The 22,565-nt window shown below is 47.7% G+C and overlaps 1 protein-coding gene across 1 annotated transcript; it reads right to left on the bottom strand.

Moving 5' to 3' along the window:
• Positions 1–1,457: 1,457 nt before the first annotated feature.
• LOC131185834 (solute carrier family 2, facilitated glucose transporter member 11-like) lies at positions 1,458–22,559 on the bottom strand. The gene is made up of 13 exons (XM_058158739.1): positions 22,076–22,559; positions 21,570–21,679; positions 16,698–16,796; positions 10,019–10,179; positions 8,775–8,899; positions 8,138–8,267; positions 7,841–7,989; positions 6,641–6,828; positions 6,204–6,314; positions 5,076–5,177; positions 2,776–2,851; positions 2,003–2,130; positions 1,458–1,741 (listed from the first exon to the last, which is right to left on the bottom strand). The coding sequence occupies exons 1-13, from the start codon at positions 22,557–22,559 to the stop codon at positions 1,535–1,537; spliced, it is 2,070 nt and encodes a 689-aa protein (XP_058014722.1). The 3' UTR covers positions 1,458–1,534.
• Between the last annotated feature and the right edge of the window lie 6 nt (positions 22,560–22,565).

Genomic DNA, 22,565 nt, shown 5'->3' with positions numbered 1-22,565 from the left:
GCAGAGTGATGGCCTTCGGGAAAAAACTGTTCTTGTGTCTAGTTGTTCTGGTGTGCAGTGCTCTATAGCGTCGTTTTGAGGGTAGGAGTTGAAACAGTTTATGTCCAGGATGCGAGAGATCTGCAAATATTTTCACGGCCCTCTTCTTGATTCGTGCAGTATACAGGTCCTCAATGGAAGGCAGGTTGGTAGCAATTATTTTTTATGTACACTGAGAGCATATACACCAAGACGAATTCCTTGTGTGTCCAATCACACTTGGCCAATAAAATTCTATTCTATTCTATTCTATTTACCCCTCCTTCGCTTTTTCCATTTGGTTTTTTTTGCAATCCATGGCTCTGGGGAAATTGCTTCTTCCTGTGTTAACAGAGGGATACAATCAAGAGGTACTAATACCACTCTATAAAGCCTTAGTAAGACCACGCCTAGAGTACTGCATCCAGTTTTAGTCACCAGACTATAAAAATAGATGTTGAGACTCTAGAAAAAGTGCAGAGGAGAGCAACCAGGACGATTAGGGGACTGGAGGCTAAAACATATGAAGAACAGTTACAGGAATTGGGCATGGCTAGTCTAGTGAAGAGAAGGACCAGTGGGGAGATTATAGCAGGGTTCTAATATTTGTGAAGGGGTCAAGCTATTGCCACAGAGAAGAAGGGGTCACGTTATTTTCCAAGGTACCTGGAGGCCAGACAAGGAATAATGGATAGAAACTGGTCAAGGAGAGATACAACCTAGAAATATGGAGAAATTTTCTGACAGTGAGAACAATCCACCAATGGAACAATTTGCCTTCGGACATTGTGGGAACTTCATCACTTGAGACTTTCAAGAAGAGATTGGACTGCCATTTGTCAGAAATGGTGTAGGGTCTCCTGCTTGAGCAGGGGGTTGGACTAGATGACCTATAAGGTCCGTTCCAACTCTGTTAATCTGTTAATCTGTTACTTTGTATGTACACTGCACTGGAAGCTAATCTAATTACACTTGGTCAAATAAAGCCCTTCTCTCTCCTCTCCTCTCCTCTCCTCCCCTCCCATTCCATTCTATGCCACGCCACCTCTACCTCTACCCCATTCCAATTCTAGAATTTCCTTAAAAGTGGGAGTAAATACACCTGTGGCAAGATGATTATAAACCACTCTATCTAGATGATGATGATGATGGAGATCCCCTGTGGTGCTGTATCCATGATCTTCCCAGATTCAGATGATGTGTGTAAAAGTGAAGGTCAATTTGATATCCAGTGCCGGGGACTCTGGATGTGTTCCATTCCTCCTCTATAAAAGATATGCTACAGTCCTCCCAGCCAGGCACTTGTGGTATCAAAATGTGCAATATTGTCACGAATACAAGAATCTTTATTTCTTACTGGATCATGTCATCACAAAACAACCATGATTTGGTGACTGGAAGTGCTTTAACATCTTAGGAATGGAGAAGCAATTCTGGAGAGTCATCTAAAAGGACCTCCAAAAAGCTGCAGGTTGGACCATGCAGGGCTTCTCTGAGATTTGAGAGTCCAGCATTGTCATAGTTTGGTACATAATTCATGGTCTTTGGTCAGCTTGGCTTCTACGACAGGAATTTGTTTCTTCTTAAAATTAAGTTTATCAAATTCTTCTCGGATTTCTAGGATGGATTTTTTCTTTGTCTCAGGCAGGAAGAAGTAAATAATAAATCCTGAAGTGTAAAGGCTCCCCATGAAGATGAGAAAGGAGAACTGACGGAAGTTTTCCTGGGGATGGGAAAAAATGCCATCAACTCTTTAGGATTACAACAGCTTCTTAGTGGAACAGAGGCTGATCCTTGTACAAATTCCCAATATATATTCCTGACTAGTTTACAAATACCAAGCCCTGGGATTCAGCTGGTATTGCCAACTTTGCATCATTCAGCAAGTCAGCTTTAACCAACTACAAGACGTTGGCAGTTGATTGCCCCAATTTTCCTGCAGATTGGAGGGAGGAATAAATCCATGTGGACCAGAATCACCTACCATCATCAACGGAAATACCATTCCGATCACAAAGACTCCAACCCAGCTGAGGGTCCCACTAATCGCAAAGGCAGGGGCTCTGGATGACTGATCAAAGATTTCCATCCTGAGAGAGACTGTGGCACCAGCTGTGGAGGAAGTAGAGGAGAATTTGTTACCATCACTACAACTCTATCAGTAATCTTACAGAGATTTCTCATCAAGAGGACTCCTGAGCCAGACCCAGTGGTATCCAAAATTTAGCTGTGGCTAGGAAGGGGACTTTATTAACCATGGTTGGGGAAGGAGAAGAGAAGTTGGAAGGATTTTGGAATGGTGCCTAAAGAGGGTGCCCAGAGCTAGCAACTGCTTCAGCTCCTGAAAGTCGTGCCAGGGTCCAGATCATGACACTGGAAACAGACCATATATATATTCTCACCTGTGGCCAGAGGTACCCTTTTGTATACAACAGTTCTTTTGGCAAATACTACCTTCCTTTAAGTATTTGCATATCCTATAATTTCTCAGTTTCTCATCTTTAGCAACAGTTGGACAAGGTACAGGTAGTTTCAATTTGCGACTGGAAGCTATGACATATTCCCCAAAGCTATTTATCCCCAGATTTCAAAGTTGTGACAACTGCAGCATCCCCACAGTTATTTGCCTATCTGACTGATTGCAGAAAGGCTACAGGATTCACCAGCCCTACCTTACTTTATTCTGCCCCCTAATTTGAAAGGTTTAAATGAAAAGTAACTTTGGGTATCCATATAAATCTGTGTTGAAGAAATTACCTGGGCCCATCCCAAAGACAAATACAAAACAGAAGATCAAAGACAGGCAACAATAAGGCATCCAGGAGAACCAGGGCTGAAATAAAAAAAACTGCATTTTAGTTCATTAACTTATTATAATCAAACATGGATGTCAAACAATGATTTGTGAGCCAGAGGTTTAATTTTTATCAAAAGCCTAAAAACACCCTGGTTCCTGGCCCTCATTTTTGGCCTCCCCATCTACAGGGCCCTTGTCTGATCAGCAGAATAAACTGGTTTTGCTCAGCCTTCAGCCTTGCTTTTGCCTTGGGAATCAAATTATCTTCCTCAGCCAACAGCTGTGTTGCTTCTTTCTTTTCTGACCACAAAGGTGTGTGTGAGGGAGGGAGGGAGGGAGGGAGAGAGAGAGGGAGGAAGGGACCTATTAGATCAGGGCAGTGTAACCTAGTGTAGTGGCCTCCTTCAATAGATCACTCAACAGCTGGCATCCCTTGTTTGGATGAGCAGCTCATGAGGCATTTGCTCCAGGGGTGGGTTCTAATTTTTTTTATTACTGGTTCTGTGGGTGTGGCTGGGGGGGATGACTGAGTGGGTGTGGCCAACTTGAAATCACTCACACTCAGTCACATGATCCCCCTCCACCAAGCCACGCCCACTGAAATGGTGGCAAAAAATGTTGGGACTTTTTGACACTTTTTTTGGACACTTCAGCCCCATATCCAGGGTGGGACGCCGTGGGGTGGCAGTGGTCATCTCAGCTTTTCCTCCTTTGCCCTTCCTGGCCTAAAAGCACCCCTTCTCACCTTTGATGGGCCTTCCCCATGGTTGCAGCCAGAGTCGGCAGGTCAGGGGCGATGGCAACGGTTAGCACGCTTCCAGCTGTGCCCTGCATGGCTTCCGCTGGCTCAGCTGCAGCACAGATGAGCCAAGGAATTGTGGGGAGCCTCCTGTGTGTTGCACCCACCCCCCAGCCCTCACCCGTGCCTCTGTGCCATTTTTGGGTGCCCAGCATACTGGGCTGCCCCTGTCAGCCACCGCTTTATTTTAAGTGTATTTCACCTACTGGACTGTTTTACTGTTTTATTACTTCGTTAAAGGTTTCCTTTTTAGGGGGAGGTTTTTACTGTTGCCAGCGTTCGGTTGTCATTATAGGTGTAGGAGGAGATAGTCTTTCAAACAGATGTTTGAACTGATTTGGCACCTGAATGTAACGGGAGTTGCCTGCTTTGCATTCCATCCAGAAGATTGACAGAGGGAGAATATTGGAAGTGAAACTACACGTGGCCAAGGAGGAAGACGACATTGGATCATGACTGTTTGAACTCTGGTGGGAGGAGGGGTCAGGAGAGGATGTTACGTCTGTGCGTATAGTATACCTTCAGTTCTGGCTTTGCTTTTCTTGCAATCTGACTTGTTTACTAAAAATTACCAATGACTTCAACCTGATGGAGTTGGGACTTTATTTTCTTAAACATTGATCGGAGGCAAGCTGATAGCCCCCGTCCTGTTGCGGCTTCAACGGTGGCGGCTTCGGGAGACGCTGGCAGCACAGAGGCGTGGCTGAAGGCTGGGTGGGGGGTGCAACACATGGGAGGCTCCTCGCAGTTTCTCAGCTCGTCTGGGCTGCATCCGAGTCCTCTGCCCTGAGTTGGCAGATGGAGGCACCCCTCCCCAGCCAGATCTTTCCGGATTTGACTTGGAGAAAAGCGCAGCTCAGGGCTGCTACATTTCGCTGTGCCAGACAAGCAAAGAGGAAGAAATAGCCAGAGGAGAACACAGAGCTGCTCCAGTCCACGTGTTCTCCAGGTCAGCGGCTGTTTCTCTCTTTTGTTACTCTTTATGGGAAAGCGTTTGGTGCAGCACAGCAAAATTTGACAGCCATGAGCCACGCTTTTCTCCAAGTCTTATCCGAAAAGCTCTGTGCAGAGAAAAGCTCCTGTTTACCTCTGCCGCCCACAGCGCTTAGAGGAAAAAAGCAGCCCTGTGAAGGGACTGAGCCTGCTGATAAACTTGGAAGCTGAGAGGCTTCTTTTCCACACAGCCGCTGGCGCAGGGTGCTGAAAAGACCTGCGGTTGCTGCTGCCATCTTTGCGCATGCGCAGCTTTCTTCTCCCAGCTGAAGGACTTTTCGGCGCCCTGTGGCCAGGCAGCTGAGAGGCTTCTTAGACGGGTTGGGTGGGTGAGCAAGCAGTCCTGGGGAACCGGTTTGGGGGCGTGGCCAGGCTACCCTTATTGCCGGTTCAGAGAACTAGTCCATAAAACTACCTATTCGATAGAACTGGGCAGAACCGGTAGGAACTCACCACTGATTTGCTCACCTGCAGGGAGAGAGCTAAGGTGATACCAGCCAGCATGGTGCCCATCAATGCGTAGCCTCCCCAGAGTAGCACCTTTCTTCCAAATCGTTCAATGATGAAGCTCTGAGGGATTTGGGGAGAGGAATGAGCACTTGGAAGATGCCTTTGCAGCTTGACCCATGGCTAACACTGAGAGCTGAAGAAGCTTCTTGGATGAAAAGTGAAAAAATCTTCAAAGAAAAACCAGAAAGTCCAGTTGCCTCTTGAAAAAGCACCTTTGGGGCAACCATGACCTGGATGACTGAGAATCTCCATAGACACTGAGAGCTTATAAATCAGAGACAAATTCCTTATGTGTCCAATCACACTTGGCCAATAAAGAATTCTGTTCTGTTCCGTTCCGTTCCGGTCCGTTCCATTCCATTCCATCTGTTCTATTCTATTCTATTCTATTCTATTCTATTCTATTCTATTCTATTCTATTCTATTCTATTCTATTCTATTCTATTCTATTCTCTGCCCTGCCCTGCCCTGCCCTGCCCTAATTTCAGTGATAGATCCCGACAGGATGCTTGGGAACAAGACTTTGGAAGTCTGCTCATAGCCAGCACGGAGGGCAGTGCTGCTGCTTGAGAAACCCCTGAGGATTGCCAGCCACCACACTTGACATATGTTACCTTTCTCCAAGGACCAGCAGGAAGTAAGGTTATCCCACACCTTATTTATTTAATAATTAAATCTTTATTCCACTTTTATCATTTTTGTAAATAACTCTAGCGGATGAATATATCTAATGCTCTTTCGTTCCTCTGTTTTCCCCACCACAACAACCCTGTGAGGTGGGTTGGGCTGAGAGTGACTGGCCCAAAGTCACCCAGCTGGCTTCGTTGCCTAAGGCTGGACTAGAACTCGCAGTCTCCTGGTTTCTAGGCAGCCCTTAACCACAAAACCCACCAGCAGGATTGTGCTCTCAATGCCTGGTGCTTGCAAAGGGTTCAAGCTGTGGCCACAAAGCCTCTAGCCAAGGTTCAGGCAGCCTCTAGCCAAGGTTCTGTCCTGGCTTCTCTCCCTTTTGGAGGAAGGGCTGCCTGCTCTTGGGCAGCAACCATCCCGGCCACTTCCTGCTGCAACTCACCCCCTCTCACTCACACAAAGGATGGTGGAAAGAAATTCGCAGAGGCTCACTCCCAGGGCCAAGTAGGGGATCTGCTCAAGGTGAAACCCAACCGTCTGGAGCACTTCAAAGGTGTAGGAATAAATCTGAGGAGAAGGAGGAAGAGGAAAAATCAGGGAAGCCACCTGAGGACAGGAGGAAGATCCTACAACTGCACAGGAGCAGTCCTGGAGGGGGAGGCTTTCAACAGAAGGGAGCGAGTTCGGAGCATGGCATTCATCAAACCAGGCTTAGGAAGGAAGAGAAGGAAGAGCCAGTCCTGGCTTGGAACACCCCCACCCCCATGTCTGCTAGTAAGGGAGGTACATCAACTCCCAAGGGGAAAATAGGACGAAGGAAATTGTAGGGTTTTCCTGCTTTCGTATCCCAAGTAAAAGTGCTCCCCCCCAGAAGCAATGGACTCTAACTCAACTGCCTGGATGCCACTCAGCTGTGTGGTCACTGCCAGGACAAACAGCATATAGAGCTGCCAGCGCAGGGAAGGCTCCTTGACCACTTCCAGGAAGCTCTTGCTCTGGGCGTTGTTCAGGGCCGCTTGTTCTTTCCGCAAATCATCCAGCTCTGCCCGATGAGGTTCTTTCCCCCAGAAAGTCTTCATTGCTGGGAATGAGAAAGATTCTGCATGGCAGTGACACGGGCATCCCTGCCACAGGACACAACTCCGGGTCCAGCAGGTACATCTCCTCTGGCTCCCTGCCTGGCAGCAGAACCACCTGGCCCATTTCTTGGTGACACCAGCTCCACTTTGTGGCAGACCAGAAATGGCACAGCTATTATTTCTGTGGACGTAAAAGGTGGGGAACTCAGGGAGCTGGCAGTGGGACCATGCAAAAGGAGAGTGGGCAGATTGTCTTCTGTTAGAAGAGAATAACAGAGTCGGAAGGGATCTTGGAGTTCTTCTAGTCCAACCCAATGCACAAGCAGGAGACCCCATACCATCCTGGACAAATGGCTGTCCAATCTTTTCTTAAAAACTTTGGTAATGGAGCATCCACCACTTCTGAAGACAATCCATCTCAGAGAGACCCGTGGTTGGAAAGGATCTCAGAATCACTTTGGTGCATGTCCTGCTTAGGCAGTTTGGATAGTCATCTTAGCCTTTGTTTGAGGACCTTGAGAGAGGGGAGGGCCCTCTTCCTGTGGCAGTCTGTTCCACTGGCTAGCACACAGTCAGGAAGTTGTTCCTGATGCCTGCTCTTCTATCTTCTTGCACATGGTTTGAATTGGTTCTGGCCTTCCCATCTGGGGCACTGGGGAAGAGTCTGCTCCATAGGAAAAACCCTCTGGCTTTTATTAGTAATTTATCCAATTTATATTGCTGCCTATCTCAACTACATGACTTGGGGCAGCTCACAAACCATGAAAGCAACATGAAAGGGATCCAAACAATACAGCAATTTAAGAACAATAAAAACTAAAATTATATAAAAACCATATACAAGTGATCCTCACTTAACAATGGTAATCGGAACAGACCGTTCCAGACACAGCCCCATCTTGGTACCCTCCCTTTGACTTGACCCAATTTCTCATGGCTTTTCTAGCTGCCTTTTTAGAAGCTTTTTAATGTTACCGTTTCTGGAGGAAAGGAGGAAGTGTTGTCATCTGTTACCTTTCACACATCCTTCTTCGTCTCCTTTGTGCAAGAGCAAGTGAGGTGGTGACTCGGGGAAGAATGGTAGTGTGAGCAAGGGGATCAAGGCTGCAGTCCCACTGAAGGCCAGCAGCATTGGCCAGAGGGCTCTACTTCCCAAAAGCTCCCTGGGAAAGCAGAGAGAAAACCTAGGTTGTTTCCAAAGGCTTGTGGATAAGACGCATCTCTGATTGTCTTCTTGTGCTCTCATGACCACATTCATTAATGCTGAAAAAGTGTCATGAAACCAGGGCATTGAGGAAAGTGTGACTGTACCTTAGTCCCATAACTTGACCAAGGACTTTTCCCAAACACCAAAACATGGAAGCGGTTGAAGTGGTAAATCCGCGGAGTTTTTTGGGGGAAACCTCCCCGAGGTACTGGGGATGAAGAAGGATACAAACACCTTGAATTGAAAGCAGAAAACAAGTTAATAGGGTCACAAGAAGTGAAAGTCTGCTGCACCATCAAAGTGAAGCAAGAACATTTTGACTACAAAGAGGAGAAGCACAAAAATAGGGAACTGTGGAAACTGGCTTGACCTTAGTGGGGTTGGATCTGCACATGCTGCAAAGGTGGGGCTCCTTCTTCTGTCTGGCTCCCAACCATCTCCTGGCTTCATGGTGGGACTCAGCCTTTCACTTGACTTGGCTAAGGATTGGTTGATGTGGCTTGGCTAGATTGAAAACTTGTGGGCATCAAAAGAGCGCCTTGCACAAGAGGGGGCAGCCCACAGCCAGCGCAACAATGCAATGCCCTCTGGGGCTCCCACTGGAGGCTCTCCCTCTGCCCTTCCAAATTCCTTACAACTCAGCCATTGCATGTTCACATCCTGTGCTCCCGCTCAGTTCTAATACTGAGCGGGAGCACCTGCCTCGGTCTTGGCCAGCAGTTGGGCGAGGTGGGTGCATACCTGTGCTGATGCCACACAGAAAACGTCCAACCAGAATGAGTTCGATAGACCTGGCCGTTTTGCTGAAGCCCAGGAGGAATGTGCTGGCCACCATCAGCACGCTGCTGCCCCAAAAGCAGTTCTTCCTGTCCATGAAAAAGGGGCAGAGATGGTTCCGATGCTTGGAAGAGGATGGGGATTTCTGGCTCAAAGTGAGACCAGCCTATTCATGGGAGGCCCAGCAGCAACAATTTCTTCTTTCAGAAACAGAAGGGCCTGCCACTTATCACACCAATGCCATCAGGCAGGGTGGGGTGGGGATTTTGGGATTTGTGTGTGAGAGAGAACTAGAAAAATTGGCCAAGGCAACAGCCTGGAGCACCCTGGTTGGAATGGGCCTCCTAAGGCAGACAGGGACCCAGGTTTGGGCTACTGGAGCAGGAGATGTGTCCTCTCTGCATGTTGTACTACCTCTCAGACTAAAGTAACTCTGGAGTCTTTGGGGGTCAAAATGGCCCCACTCCTGCCCCAGCGCTTATGCTTTGCACAACATGTTCAGGAAGTCTCCTGGACCTCCATGGTGGCAAAAGTGACTCTGAGGGCAGCATGGGAAGGCCTGGAATGGCGGGAATGGTGATGAAGTTCTCCCTGAAAGATGCCTCTCTGGGTTCTTCATTCCACAGAGTCTTCCTAACATTCAGGAAGGTTTCTCTTTCCTGTCATTGAAATTCAGGTCCTACACTTGAGAAGAAGAGAGAAGAAAAATGTTTTATGTCTCTGGCTTTGAGATACAGGAAGAGGGCTAGCATATGTATCTTCTCAGTTTCCTCATGGCTAAATACATCCAGTTCTTTGAACTGTCTTCATAGGAAGACAGGAAAAATATCCCTGACCACAATCTGGTCAGGAAGGTACATATAGGTAACTTGTCTGATTTGACATTGCTAGCTTTAAAAAATGGTCTTACACAACTTCCAAAATATATTCAGCTCTTGTTAATATAAAAACTCTGATAAACTTCCAGTGATCTTCATCCCTATTGCTTCTATGGCACCAAGGTATGAACCCCCTCTGATTTTGGGTTGAGTACCCATGGGACTTTCAACCACATATCTCCTCTTTTTCTCTATACATCTCCTCCTCCTCCTCCTCCACCACCACCCTCTAAGGGGCTTATAATAAGGACTCTCAAGGACTATTGCCACATTGGTCTTGAATGCTTTCAAGACCACCTTGATGGAAGCAAGTATTCAATGGGGACCTACTTTCCATATTTGGCAGCCAGACATCCACTGCTCATGGAGCCCAGGAGACCTCCCAAGCCAAAGATGGATACCACCGAAGACCACAATAAGGTGAGCATTGAAGGATGGATTGAATGTCCAAACCTCTCCAACCACGTCTCATTGATGAACTCTTTGATGTGCTGGAAAAGAGGGATGTGATTAGGCAGAGATAGTTTTCTCACCATTGATGGTAAAAACCAACGGATGGCTCAGTTATGATTTGCAAGAAGGAAAAGCAGAAGATGCCTAAAGAAGACACAGCCCAGGCAGGCGCTGTCTGTAATGATATCATGATAGCCACCAGTCAGCTGGGCCACCAGGCTCAATAAATGAGAACCTGCCAGACTTTGGAAGCAGACAGGCATCTTTCTTGGTTGTTTTCATTTCAATGGAAGGATGATGCAGGTAATACTCGACTTACAACTACAATTGAGCCCAAAATTTCTGTTGCTAAGCAAGGCAGTTGAGTAAGTTTTGTGACTTTTTTGCCACAGTTGTTAAGCAAATCAGTGCAGTTATTAATGGAATCATGCAGTCATTAAGGAAATATGGCTTCCCCCGTTGATTTTGATTGTTGGAAGCTGGCTGGGAAGGCTACAAATGATGGTCTTGTAATCCTGGGTCAGTGCACCAGTCATAGATACTTGCCAGTTGCTGAATGCATTTTGATCCTGTGACCATGGGGATGCAGCAACAGTCATAAGTGTGAAAACCAGTCATAAATCAGGTTTTTTCAGTGCTGCTGTAATTTCAAACTGTCACTAAATGAACAGATGTAAGTCAAGGACTACCTGTGATATGGCTTTAGAAGGTCTCTAAAGAGCCTTTGCTGGTGCCATTCTGTGCACATTACATGGCAAGGGAGACAGAGGCTTCTCAAAATATTGGGAAGGGCTATTCCAAATGCCAGAAGGGACATGGCATTGCCTGTGGGAGACAACCACTATTTTCTTTGGGAGCTGGGAATATTTAAAGATGGGAAGGGGGACCTCAAAGGGGCGTTTCCAGAGAACCCCTTAAAGATCTGGGGGGAAACATGGTGGGGGGCTTGGGGTGTTCTTGAGATTGGAACCTGGAGATGGCTGCCTCCCAGAGGCCTGCCAGTTCCAGCTGTTTGGAGCAGAAAAAATCAATACCAAAACTACTCTACTACCAAACAAAAGCCAGATGTAGAGATTGAGATGATGCCTTGCAGCATGCCAGGTTTCCAATTCTTGTAATTCCATTTTTAATATAAAAAGTATAAATAGGAAGGTAGGACTGGATCCTGGGGGCTCACAAAGATGTCCTTTGGTACACTGGCCCTGCAGAGCATCATATGGGGGACTCCAGCAGCAGCCAGTGTATGAAGTCCTCAGCCAGCACTCAATCTTGTGATTGGGTGGAATACATCCCTTGCATCCCAATAAAGAAGAATATTTGTAGCTCAGGGTTGAAATGAGGGGCCCATGATGTTCACTGAGTTTAGTTGTTTTCTTGCAAATGTTTCTTGCAGACATTGGAAAAGATAATAAAAAACCAGATCTGCCAGCATCTAGAAATGAATAAAGTAATAACTAGTAGTCAGCACGGGGTTTGTTAAAAACAGATCATGCCAAACCAATCTTATTTCATTTTTCAACATAGTGACTAAATTATTAGACCAGTGAAATACTGTGGATGTAATAGACTTCAGCAAGGCATTCAACAAAGGAGACCACAACATACCCAGCCGCCCTGTTTAGGGTGACCTGCTCCCTTCTTGTACAGGGAGCTGGGGAGGACCCCTGTACAAGAATACCCATACTGCATCCACGGGCTGGATGCAGTATGGGTAGATCCGGACAGGCAGACGGAGGCAGATCTTGGAGATATCATCTGGGATGAGATTGACACTGTGGCTCCCGAGGACATGGACAGGATACTGAGACGGCTGAACACAACCACATGTTTATTGGACCCGTGTCCCTCCTGGTTGGTACTGGCCATGCAGGTGGTTACATGAGGTTGGCTCTGGGGAATTGTTAACGCTTCTTTGAGGGAGGGTGTTTTCCCCACCGCTTTGAAAGAGGCGGTGGTGAGGCCCCTTCTCAAGAAGCCTTCCCTGGACCCAACTGTTTTGGCAAACTACCGTCTGGTCTCCAACCTTCGCTTTGTGGCGAAGGTTGTTGAGAGTGTGGTGGCGCATCAGCTTCCTCGGTACCTGGATGAAACTGTCTATCTGGACCTGTTCCAGTCTGGTTTCCGGCCTGGATATAGCACAGAGACGGCTTTGGTTGCGTTGGTGGATGATCTCTGGAGGGCCCGGGACAGGGGTTGTTCCTCTGCCCTGGTCCTATTAGACCTCTCAGTGGCTTTTGATACCATCGACCATGGTAACCTGCTGCACCGGTTGTAGAGTTTGGCAGTGGGAGGCACCGTTTATCGGTGGTTCTCCTCCTATCTCTCTGACCGGTCGCAGACGGTGTTGGCAGGGGGGCAGAGATCAACCCCGAGACACCTCACTTGTGGGGTGCCGCAGGGGTCGATTCTCTCGCCTCTCCTGTTCAACATCTATATGAAGCCGCTGGGTGAGATCATCAGTGGTTTTGGGGTGAGATACCAATTGTACGCTGATGATACGCAGCTGTACATCTCCACCCCAACCACCCCAACGAAGCCGTTGAAGTGATGTCCCAGTGCCTGGAGGCCGTGCAGGTCTGGATGGGGAAAAACAGGCTCCAACTCAACCCGTCCAAGACTGAGTGGCTGTGGATGCCGGCATCCCAGTATAATCAGTTGATTCCATCACTGACCGTGGGGGGTGAGTTGTTAGCCCCCACGGGGAAGGTCCACAATCTTGGTGTCCTCCTGGATGCACGGCTGTCATTAGAAGACCATATGACGGCCGTCGCCAGAGGGGCTTTTTATCAGGTTCGCCTGATACACCAGTTCTGGATACCCTTCCTGGACCGGGATGCCCTGTGCACAGTCACTCATGCCCTCGTCACTTCCCGTCTGGACTACTGCAACACTCTCTACATGGGGCTCCCCTTGAAGGGTACCTGGAGGCTTCAACTGGTCCAGAATGCGGCCATGCGGGTGATAGTGGGAGCAGCTCGAGGCTCCCATATAACACCTATCCTGCGCGGGCTGCACTGGCTTCCGGTTGTCTTCCGGGTGCAATTTAAGGTGTTAGTGACCGTTTTTAAAGCGCTCCATGGCTCAGGACTGGGATACTTATGGGACCGCCTGCTGCCACCGGTGGCCTCCCATCGACCAGTGCGCTCCCATAGAGAGGGTCTCCTCAGGGTGCCATCGGTCAGACAATGTCGGCTGGCAACCCCCAGGGGGAGGGCCTTCTCTGTGGGGGCCCCAGCCCTCTGGAACGAACTACCTCCAACGTTGCGCCAACTCTCTGACCTCCGAGCCTTCCAGCGTAAGCTGAAGACTCTTTTATTTCATCGAGCAGGACTGGCCTAATAGTTTTTAATAGTTTTAATTAGTTTTTTAATGGGTTTTAGCAAATTTTTATATTTCGGCCAATTTAAAATTAGTTTTTTAAAATTGCTCTTAACTTTTGTATTATTGCTTTTACTTGGCTATAAACCGCCCTGAGTCCTTCGGGAGAAGGGCGGTATAAAAGTTGAAATAATAAATAAATAAATAAATAAATAATAAATACTTCTTCGTAAGCTAGAAAAAAGTAGGATAGATAGAATCACTACCAGATGGATTTGTAACTGGCTGACAAATCGTACCCAACGAGAAGTCCTTAATGGGTCTACATCTACATGGAGGGAAGTAAGCAATGAGGTACCACAAGGTTCCATCTTAGGCCCAGTACTCTTCAATATCTTCACAAATGACTTCCATGAATGAATAGAAGGGGGAACTTACCAAATTTGTGGATGATACTAAGCTGGCAGGAATAGCTAACACCCTAGATGATAGGCTCAAGATCCAGATGGATCTTGACAGACTGGAACAATGGGCCCTATCAAACAACATGAAATTCAATGTGGAGAAAAGTAAAGTCTTACAGTTAGGCGAGAAAAACCAAAAGTATACATATAGACTGGGTGAAACCAGGCTTAATAGCAGTAACTGTGAGAGGGATCTTTGGGTCTTAGTGGACAACAACCAATTAAATATGAGCAAAATGTGTGTGGCGGCAGCCAAAAAAGCCAATGCAATCCTAAATTGCATTAATAGAGGGATACAATTAAGATTAAGTGAAGTACTAATACCAGTCTATAAAGCCTTAGTAAGATCACACTAGAATCCGCATCCAGTTTGGTCACAACTATAAAAAAGATGTTGAGATTCTAGAAAGAATGCAGAGAAGAGCAATCAGGATGATTAGGGGACTGGAGTTTAAAACATACAACAAATGGTTGCAAGTATTCGGTATGGCTAGTCTAGTGAATAGAAGGATTGGATAGACATGATAGTAGGGTTCCAATATTTGAGGGGCTGCCACAGTGAGGAAGGGGTCAAGCTATTTTCCAAGGCATCTGAATGCCAGACAAGGAATAACGGATGGAAACTGATCAAGGAAAAATTCAACCTAGAAATGAGAAATTTTCTGACAGTGAGAACAATCCACCAATGGAACAGAAGTTGCCTTCGGAAGTTGTGGTTGCTTCATCACTGGAGGCTTTCAAGAAGAGATTGGACTGCCATTTGTCAGAAATGGTGTAGGGGGCTCCTGGTTGGGCAGGGGGTTGGATTACAAGGTCCCTTCCAACTCTGTTAATCTTATCTAAACATTTCATTTCATTTTTATTTTATTTATTTATTTATTTATTTATTTATTTATTTATTTATTTATTTATTTATTTATTTATTTATTTATTTGTCAAACACAACAGTATATATAAGTATAAGCATGAAATAACCATACGAATTGGATTCAATCAAAGGGAACATTAGGACAGGAACAGTAGGCACGCTGGTGCTCTTATGCACGCCCCTTACAGACCTCTTAGGAATGGGGTGAGGTCAATAGTAGCTAGTCTTTGGTTAAAGCTTTGGGGATTTCAGGAAGAGACCACAGAGTCAGGTAGTGCATTCCAGGCATTAACAACTCTGTTACTGAAGTCATATTTTCTACAATCAAGATTGGAGCGGTTCACATTAAGTTTAAATCTATTGTGTGCTCGTGTATTGTTGCAATTGAAGCTGAAGTAGTCTTCGACAGGAAGGACGTTGTAGCAGATGTTTTTATGAGTTATATTCAGGTCCTGCCGAAGGCGGCGGAGTTCTAAATTTTCTAAACCCAGGATTTCAAGTTTGGTGGCAAAAGTTATTTTGTTGTGATCAGAGGAGTGGAGAACTCTTCTTGTAAAATATTTCTGGACACGCTCAATTGTATTAATGTCCGAAATGAGGTGTGGGTTCCAGACAGGTGAGCTGTATTCGAGAATTGGTCTACCAAATGTTTTGTATGCTCTGGTTAGTAGTGTAATTTTTCTGGAAAAGAAGCTATGCAAGATTAAGTTTACAACTCTTAAAGCCTTTTTGGCGATGTAGTTGCAGTGGGCTTTGGCACTTAGATTGCTTGATATGAAAACCCCAAGGTCTTTGACAGGGTGAGGGTCATCTACAAGGTAATGTCCATCAAGCTTGTATTTAGTGTTCTGATTCTTTTTTCCAATGTGTAAGACAGAGCATTTGCTGGTTGAGATTTGGAGTTGCCAAATTTTGACCATTCCGACACAAAGTCAAGGTCTTTTGAAGGGTAGCTGTATTGTTGGTAGTGTTAAATAGTTTAACATCATCGGCGAAGAGAACACAATTACTTATAATATGTCACAGGAGTTGTTAATGTATAATATGAAGAGTGTTGGTCCTAGAACGCTGCCTTGGGGGACACCGTTATTGACAGGAGCGGGATTTGATAGGGCACTGCCTATTTTGATGCTATCTAGTTTGGGTAATGAAATGTCTGCAAGAAAACAACCCAGCTCAGAGACCACCAAGGACCTCACAGAAATGTCCTTCTACACGGCCACTGTTTCTGCTACTCCATCCTACAGAGCAGGAAGAGGATGCCCCCACAGCCCTCTCCTCTTCTGTCAAAGATGCTGAACCATCTTTCTTTTGTGCCTCGGGGTGATGAGTTCAAGGCAGGTTCTGCAGAGCTATGACCAGTAGATCCTCCATGGATATCCTGCCTGGGAGGAGGACTGTGAACGACTCAGGTTAGAATTAGGAAAGTTTGTTAAACAAATTGCTGACACAGATAGCTGCAACTGCAATGAGGGTAACAAATGATGGGACACTATTGTCTAGCAAGTTAGAAGGACACACTAGAAGGATGCTAGTTAAGACACGTAGATATTTAAACTTTGGTAACCTATGGCTTATTGTAGCAGTAAAAGACACATTTCTTTTGATAAGAAAGCTTATTAACATAAGCATGCAATGTGTGAAGAAGGAGGGTAAAGTAGAAGAATCCAATCAAAAGGAACATGTGTCAAGGAACAAATGTGCGATTCTTAGGATGTTAACTTAATCGTAACTGTATACAATTTATGCTTGTGCATTTTTTGAGGTCTTGGGTCCTTTGGCTGCTGAGACCCTTTTGCTGGAGTACTCCAATAAAAGAAGCTGAAAATGCCATTCCTCGTGTCTGGTGGTCTTTGTTGGCTTTGGCGCCTGGCTAGGACTCATTTTGGGTACAACAATTGCTTACCACAGATGCATAGGTGATCATAGATCCTTGGAAGCCAACCTGCAGTGATCCTCCGATTCCCAGAATAACCACCATTAAGAGGAGTCTCTGATATTGAATCTGGAAGAAAGAGAAACAACATTGGTTTTTTTTTCTAAACCAAAAACCAGGTTTGTATTCCTATCCTTTTTAGAGAATGCCAAAAAGGGGAAGATAAGGATGTGTCCTGCTGGTTAGAGAAAACCGGCTGGTGTAAGAAATTGCTTTCAAGCAGTGGCGAAATCTGAACCTGTTTACTACTGGTTCGCTGGCTGCGCATGCACACTGTGCACGCATGCGCAGTGCGCACCAAATGCAAGGTGTGTGTGCAATGCACGGCAAAAGGAGGCATGGGGTAAGTAGAACAGCACATAGGAGGGTGATCAGCTGTGGCACGCAATCTTTTTTTTACTTTTAAAAGCATTTTTTTACAACCTATTCTGAAGAGATGGTAAAAAAATGCTTTTAAAAGTAAAAAAAGGGCTCTGACAATCGCGTGGCTCAGCTGGGCATGGGCAGTGGTGGGGGCCCCCAGAGATTTTTGCTACCGGTTCTCCAAACCACCTGCTACCATCACTACTGGATCAGTTGATCCAGTCTGAACTGGGAGCATTTCACCCCTGCTTTCAAGCCGGCTGAGGAACTAGTCGCAGCCTGGGAACGGGCCGCGGCGGGGGCTTTAGACCGTGTCGTGCCTTTGCGGCCTCTGACCTGGCGCAGGTCCCAATCGGCTCCTTGGTTTTCCGAGGAGCTGAGGGGGATGAAATGCCGGAGAAGACACCTAGAGAGTTCTTGGAGGTCCAGTCATTCGGAGGCTGATCGGACACTAGTTAGGTCCTATAGTAGGACCTACCTAGTGGCACTGAGGGAAGCGAGACGTTGCTACGTCTCCTCCCTCATTGCGTCGGCAGATAACCGCCCGGCCGCCCTGTTTCGGGTGACTCATTCCCTCCTTCAACAGGGGGAGCGGGATGACCCGTTGCAGGGACGAGCTGAGGAGTTTAGTGGTTATCTATACGATAAAATCGTTCAGCTTCGGGACGGTCTGGACCAAAATTGGGTAGATTCAGGTGAGACGTCGGAGAGCGGTCTTGGTGAGATTGTTTGGGATGAGTTTGACCCTGTGGCTCCTGAGGACATGGACAGGTTGCTGGGTAGGTTGAACGCCACCACGTGTTTACTGGACCCGTGCCCCTCCTGGTTGGTACTGACCACTCAGGAGGTGACACGAGGCTGGCTCCAGGAGATTACAAATGCTTCTTTGGTGGAGGGAGTCTTTCCGGCCACCTTGAAAGAGGCGGTGGTGAGGCCCCTCCTCAAGAAGCCTTCCCTGGACCCAGCTGTTTTAGGTAATTATCGTCCAGTCTCCAACCTTCGTTTCGCGGCGAAGGTTGTAGAGAGTGTGGTGGCATGTCAATTACCCCAGTACCTGGATGAAACTGTCTATCTAGACCCGTTCCAGTCCGGCTTCCGGCCCGGATACAGCACTGAGACGGCTTTGGTCGCGTTGGTGGATGATCTCTGGAGGGCCAGGGATAGGGGTTATTCCTCTGCCTTGGTCCTATTAGACCTCTCAGCGGCTTTTGATACCATCGACCATGGTATCCTGCTGCACCGGTTGGAGGGATTGGGGGTGGGAGGCACCGTTTTTCGGTGGTTCTCCTCCTATCTCTCCGATCGGTCGCAGATGGTGTTGACAGGGGGGCAGAGGTCGGCCCCGAGGCGCCTCACTTGTGGGGTGCCGCAGGGGTCGATTCTCTCGCCCCTTCTGTTCAACATCTATATGAAGCCGCTGGGTGAGATCATCAGTGGTTTCGGTGTGAGGTACCAGCTGTACGCTGATGACACCCAGCTGTACTTTTCCACACCGGACCACCCCAACGAAGCTATCGAAGTGTTGTCCCGGTGTCTGGAGGCCGTACGGGTCTGGATGGGGAGAAACAGGCTCAAGCTCAATCCCTCCAAGACAGAGTGGCTGTGGATGCCGGCATCCCGGTACAGTCAGCTGCAGCCGCGGCTGACTGTTGGGGGCGAGTCATTGACCCCGATGGAGAGGGTGCGCAACTTGGGCGTCCTCCTGGATGAACGTCTGTCCTTGGAAGATCATTTGGCGGCCGTCTCCAGGAGGGCTTTTTACCAGGTTCGCCTGGTTCGCCAGTTGTGCCCCTTTCTAGACCGGGATGCCCTATGCACAGTCACTCACGCTCTCGTGACGTCTCGTCTGGACTACTGCAATGCTCTCTACATGGGGCTCCCCTTGAGGAGCACCCGGAGGCTCCAGTTAGTTCAGAATGCGGCTGCGCGGGTGATAGAGGGAGCCCCTCGTGGCTCCCATGTGACACCTCTCCTGCACAGACTGCACTGGCTATCTGTGGTCTTCCGGGTGCGCTTCAACGTTTTGGTGACTATCTTCAAAGTGCTTCATGGCATAGGGCTGGGATATTTACGGGACCGCCTGCTGCTACCGGATACCTCTCACCGACCCGTGCGCTCTCACAGAGAGGGACTCCTCAGGGTGCCATCGGCCAAACAGTGCCGGCTGGCGACACCCAGGGGAAGGTGTGGGGGCTCCCACCCTCTGGAACGAGCTTCCCCCAGGACTTCGCCAGCTTCCTGACCTCCGAACCTTTCGCCGCGAGCTTAAGACACATCTATTTATTTGCGCAGGACTGGACTAGATTTTAAATTCGAATTGGTTTTAATGGGGATTTTATTATTTTATTATCATCATTTTAATTATTCGGCCAATTATAATAAGTCTTTTAATGGATGTTTTTATTTGTATTTATATGTATATTTTTATCTGGTTGTTAACCGCCCTGAGTCCCTAGGGAGATAGGGCGGTATAAAAATAAGAAAAATAAATAAATAAATAAATAAATAAATAAATAAATAAATAAATAAATAAGCCTAATTGAGGTGAGCTGAACAACATTATTTTCCAAAGCAATTGTGTTAAATGCATTTTCTCTTCCGAAACGTTGGGGGAGGGGGTGTCAACAATTGGCCCCGCTCTGCATCCCCCCCACATTGTTGCTTGGGAGTGCAAGAACTGGCTGATGTCATTGTGCCTCCCTACAAAAAGGCCCTGCCCGAGTCACAGATGGCCCACATCTCCTGGCTTTTGGGAAAGTGGGGAAGACCTTGTCTTTCACTAGGTGGGGCAGGGGATGTCAAATGCTATAGCAACTGTTGAGTTTGGCGATTGAGGAGGCACGAGACCAAGTGAGTGACCACAGCTCTTTTATTTAGGGTGAGACTTCAGCAAGGGGCACCAGGTGAGGTGCCCCTTTTATACCCATCTGGCTGCGGCACCAGTCAATCACATTCAAATGTTTTCCCGCCCTGAAAACCCACCAATAGAACCATACACAACACTCCTCCCCTCCCTGAAGGCACTTCGACTCCGTTTTGCATATTTAGCATGCATAATTACTCAGGTAGCCAGAGTGTTCCTGGTGTCTACTGGACCTGCACAATTCAGTTTTGGCGGGGGAAGCATGCTGGTCAGAGGTGCTTTCATTTCCTCCCAGCTCTTCCATTGGGGCCTGTTGTGTAGGACTACTGGTGGCTTTTTCTTCGCTTTCTGTGTTTGGATTAATGGTGGTTTCTAAGTTTGTTGGATTATTGGGCAGCTGAGACCAGCGCTGGACACCAACGTCCTCAGGTAAGTCCTCCGATTCTTCTCAGCTTGAACTAGCTGTTGGTGAATTGAAATGATAGTTAGGGACTGGACTGTTTTTTGTTTGCTCAACTCTTTTTCTCAGTTGGTCGATGTGCCTACGTTCTATTTTTGCATTTCCCATATCTACTGTGTATGATTTTGGGCCCATAATTCCTGTCACCGTGCCGGCTACCCATGAGGGGGTTCCTGTGTAGTTCTTGGCAAATACTGGCGTCCCTATTTGGAAACCCCTTGTGCCATCCCCTCCCCCCGGTAACTGTTTGGGGAGTAGTTGGGGTTTAATCTGTTCAGGGTGCAACGGAGTTTCCGCCCCATTAGTAGCTTGGCCGGGCTGAGTCCAGTGGCAGAGCAGAGTGTCCTGTGCTGGGCTGTCAGGAAGACATAGACTCTTTCCTGCCAGTCTCCTGGTCCGAGGCGTGCCAAGGCTTCCTTGGTTGACCTCACAAATCTGCCAATCCGTTTGATGCCGGATTGTAGGGAGCTGAGAGGGCATGGCGGATGCCCAACTCTGCCAGATAGTTTTCAAAGTTTGTTGCGGTGAACTGGGGGCCATTATCTGAAACCAGTGTGTCTGGCAGCCCACGGGTAGAGAATAATTTCCTTAGGACCCTTATGACTGCCTCTGCAGTGGTGGACTTCATTATCTCTACTTCCAGCCACTTAGAGAAGGGGTCCACTATGATCAGGATTTTTTTTCCATGGAATGGGCCCACGAAGTCTATGTGGATTCGGGACCACAGGCCTCAGAGTCATTCCCATTCCTGAACCGGGGCTGTGGGGTGGGTGAGTGTTGGGCCGGGATTCTTGGCATTGCGGGCATTTTGCTACCCAGGTGATGATGTCAGTATCCATTTGGGGCAACCATATGTAACTCCTGGCCAGATCCTTCATCCTCACTATCCCTGGGTGCCCTTCGTGTAACAACTCCACTACCCTTTCATGCAAAGCATTTGGTACAACAACCTGATCGCACCACAACAGGTACCCCCTTGTATAGACAGCTCCAGTTGCTTATTTCTGAATGATTTAAACTGTCCCACCACCGGTTCCTTCGGCCAGCCCCTCTGGACCCAACCCATCACTGTTTTTGTTGTAAAGTCTCTTTTTGATGCCCTTGCGACTTCTGCCGATGTCAACGGTCCCAAGCATAGGGAGTCAATTAGCAGCACCCGCTTCCCTGGAGTTGGGTCTTCCACCAACTTCGGCAGTAGGCACCTGCTGAGAGCATCGGGATGACCCAAGTCCTTGCCGGGGCGGTGGACCAGCTTGTAATTGTAAGCTGCCAGAAAGAGAGCTCAGCGTGTCAATCTCGGTGACATGGTGATGGGAGTGGACCAGTCCCCCGCTAACAATCCTAGAAGGGGTTGGTGGTCGGTGACAATTGTGAAGTTCATCCCAAATAGATACTTGTGGAACTTCTGGACCCTGGCCACCACGGCTAGGGCTTCCCTGTCCAGCTGGCTGTAGTTCCTCTCGGCGCTGGACAGGGTTCAGGAGAAATAGGCAATGGGTGCTTCGGAGCCGTTGGGAAAACAGTGGCTTAGGACTGCGCCCACTCCGAAAGGGGATGCATCGCAAACTAGTACAACTGGGAGGGTGCCATTGTACTGAATGAGGAGGCTGTCTTCTGTGAGAAGGTTTTTTACTGCTGTGAACGCTTCCTCTTCAGCTTTACCCCAGGTCCATGGTGTCTTCTTAGTTAAGAGTCTGTGGAGGGGCTCGGCTACCGTGGCCTTTCGTTTTAAGAAGACTGCATAAAAATTCAGGAGCCCCAGGAAGGCTCGCAGGTCTGATTTATCCTGTGGGGTGGGTGCCTCCCTGATGGCTTTGATTTTTGACTCTGTGGGGTGAATGCCCGCGTGGTCAATGCGGTAGCTCAGGAACTCGACTGATGGGACTCCAATTTTGCATTTTTCAAGTTTTAATTGTAGACCCAAGTTCCTGAAGATTGTTAGGACTTTTTGAAGTCTGTCGCCCAGTTGCTGATGATTGTCCGCTGACACTAGGACATCATCAAAATAGAGTACCACCCCAGGGATCCCTTGTAAGAGTCTCTCCATCAGGTTCTGGAAAAGTCCCGGGGTAATGCTGACCCCAAATCGTAACCGGGTGCATTTGAAAGCACCCCTATGTGTTACAATTGTTTGTGCCTCCGCCATGGCGCC

Source organism: Ahaetulla prasina, chromosome 15, assembly GCF_028640845.1.
Source record: "Ahaetulla prasina isolate Xishuangbanna chromosome 15, ASM2864084v1, whole genome shotgun sequence".
Classification (NCBI taxonomy): Eukaryota; Metazoa; Chordata; class Lepidosauria; order Squamata; family Colubridae; genus Ahaetulla; species Ahaetulla prasina.
The sequence above is the reverse complement of the archived record's forward strand: the minus strand, read 5'-3'. Positions and strand labels throughout refer to the sequence as shown.

Bases quoted from the DNA above. Each gene is read 5' to 3' on its own strand.
- LOC131185834 (XM_058158739.1), bottom strand. From the start codon at position 22,559: ATGGCGGAGGCACAAACAATTGTAACACATAGGGGTGCTTTCAAATGC. The intron at 16,797-21,569 runs GTGCTGCTAATT...TCTTTCTTCCAG, and splicing joins ACCCAACTCCAGGGAAGCGG to ATTCAATATCAGAGACTCCT. The intron at 6,315-6,640 runs GTTGAGTTAGAG...CCTTCTCCTCAG, and splicing joins AGCTGAGTGGCATCCAGGCA to ATTTATTCCTACACCTTTGA.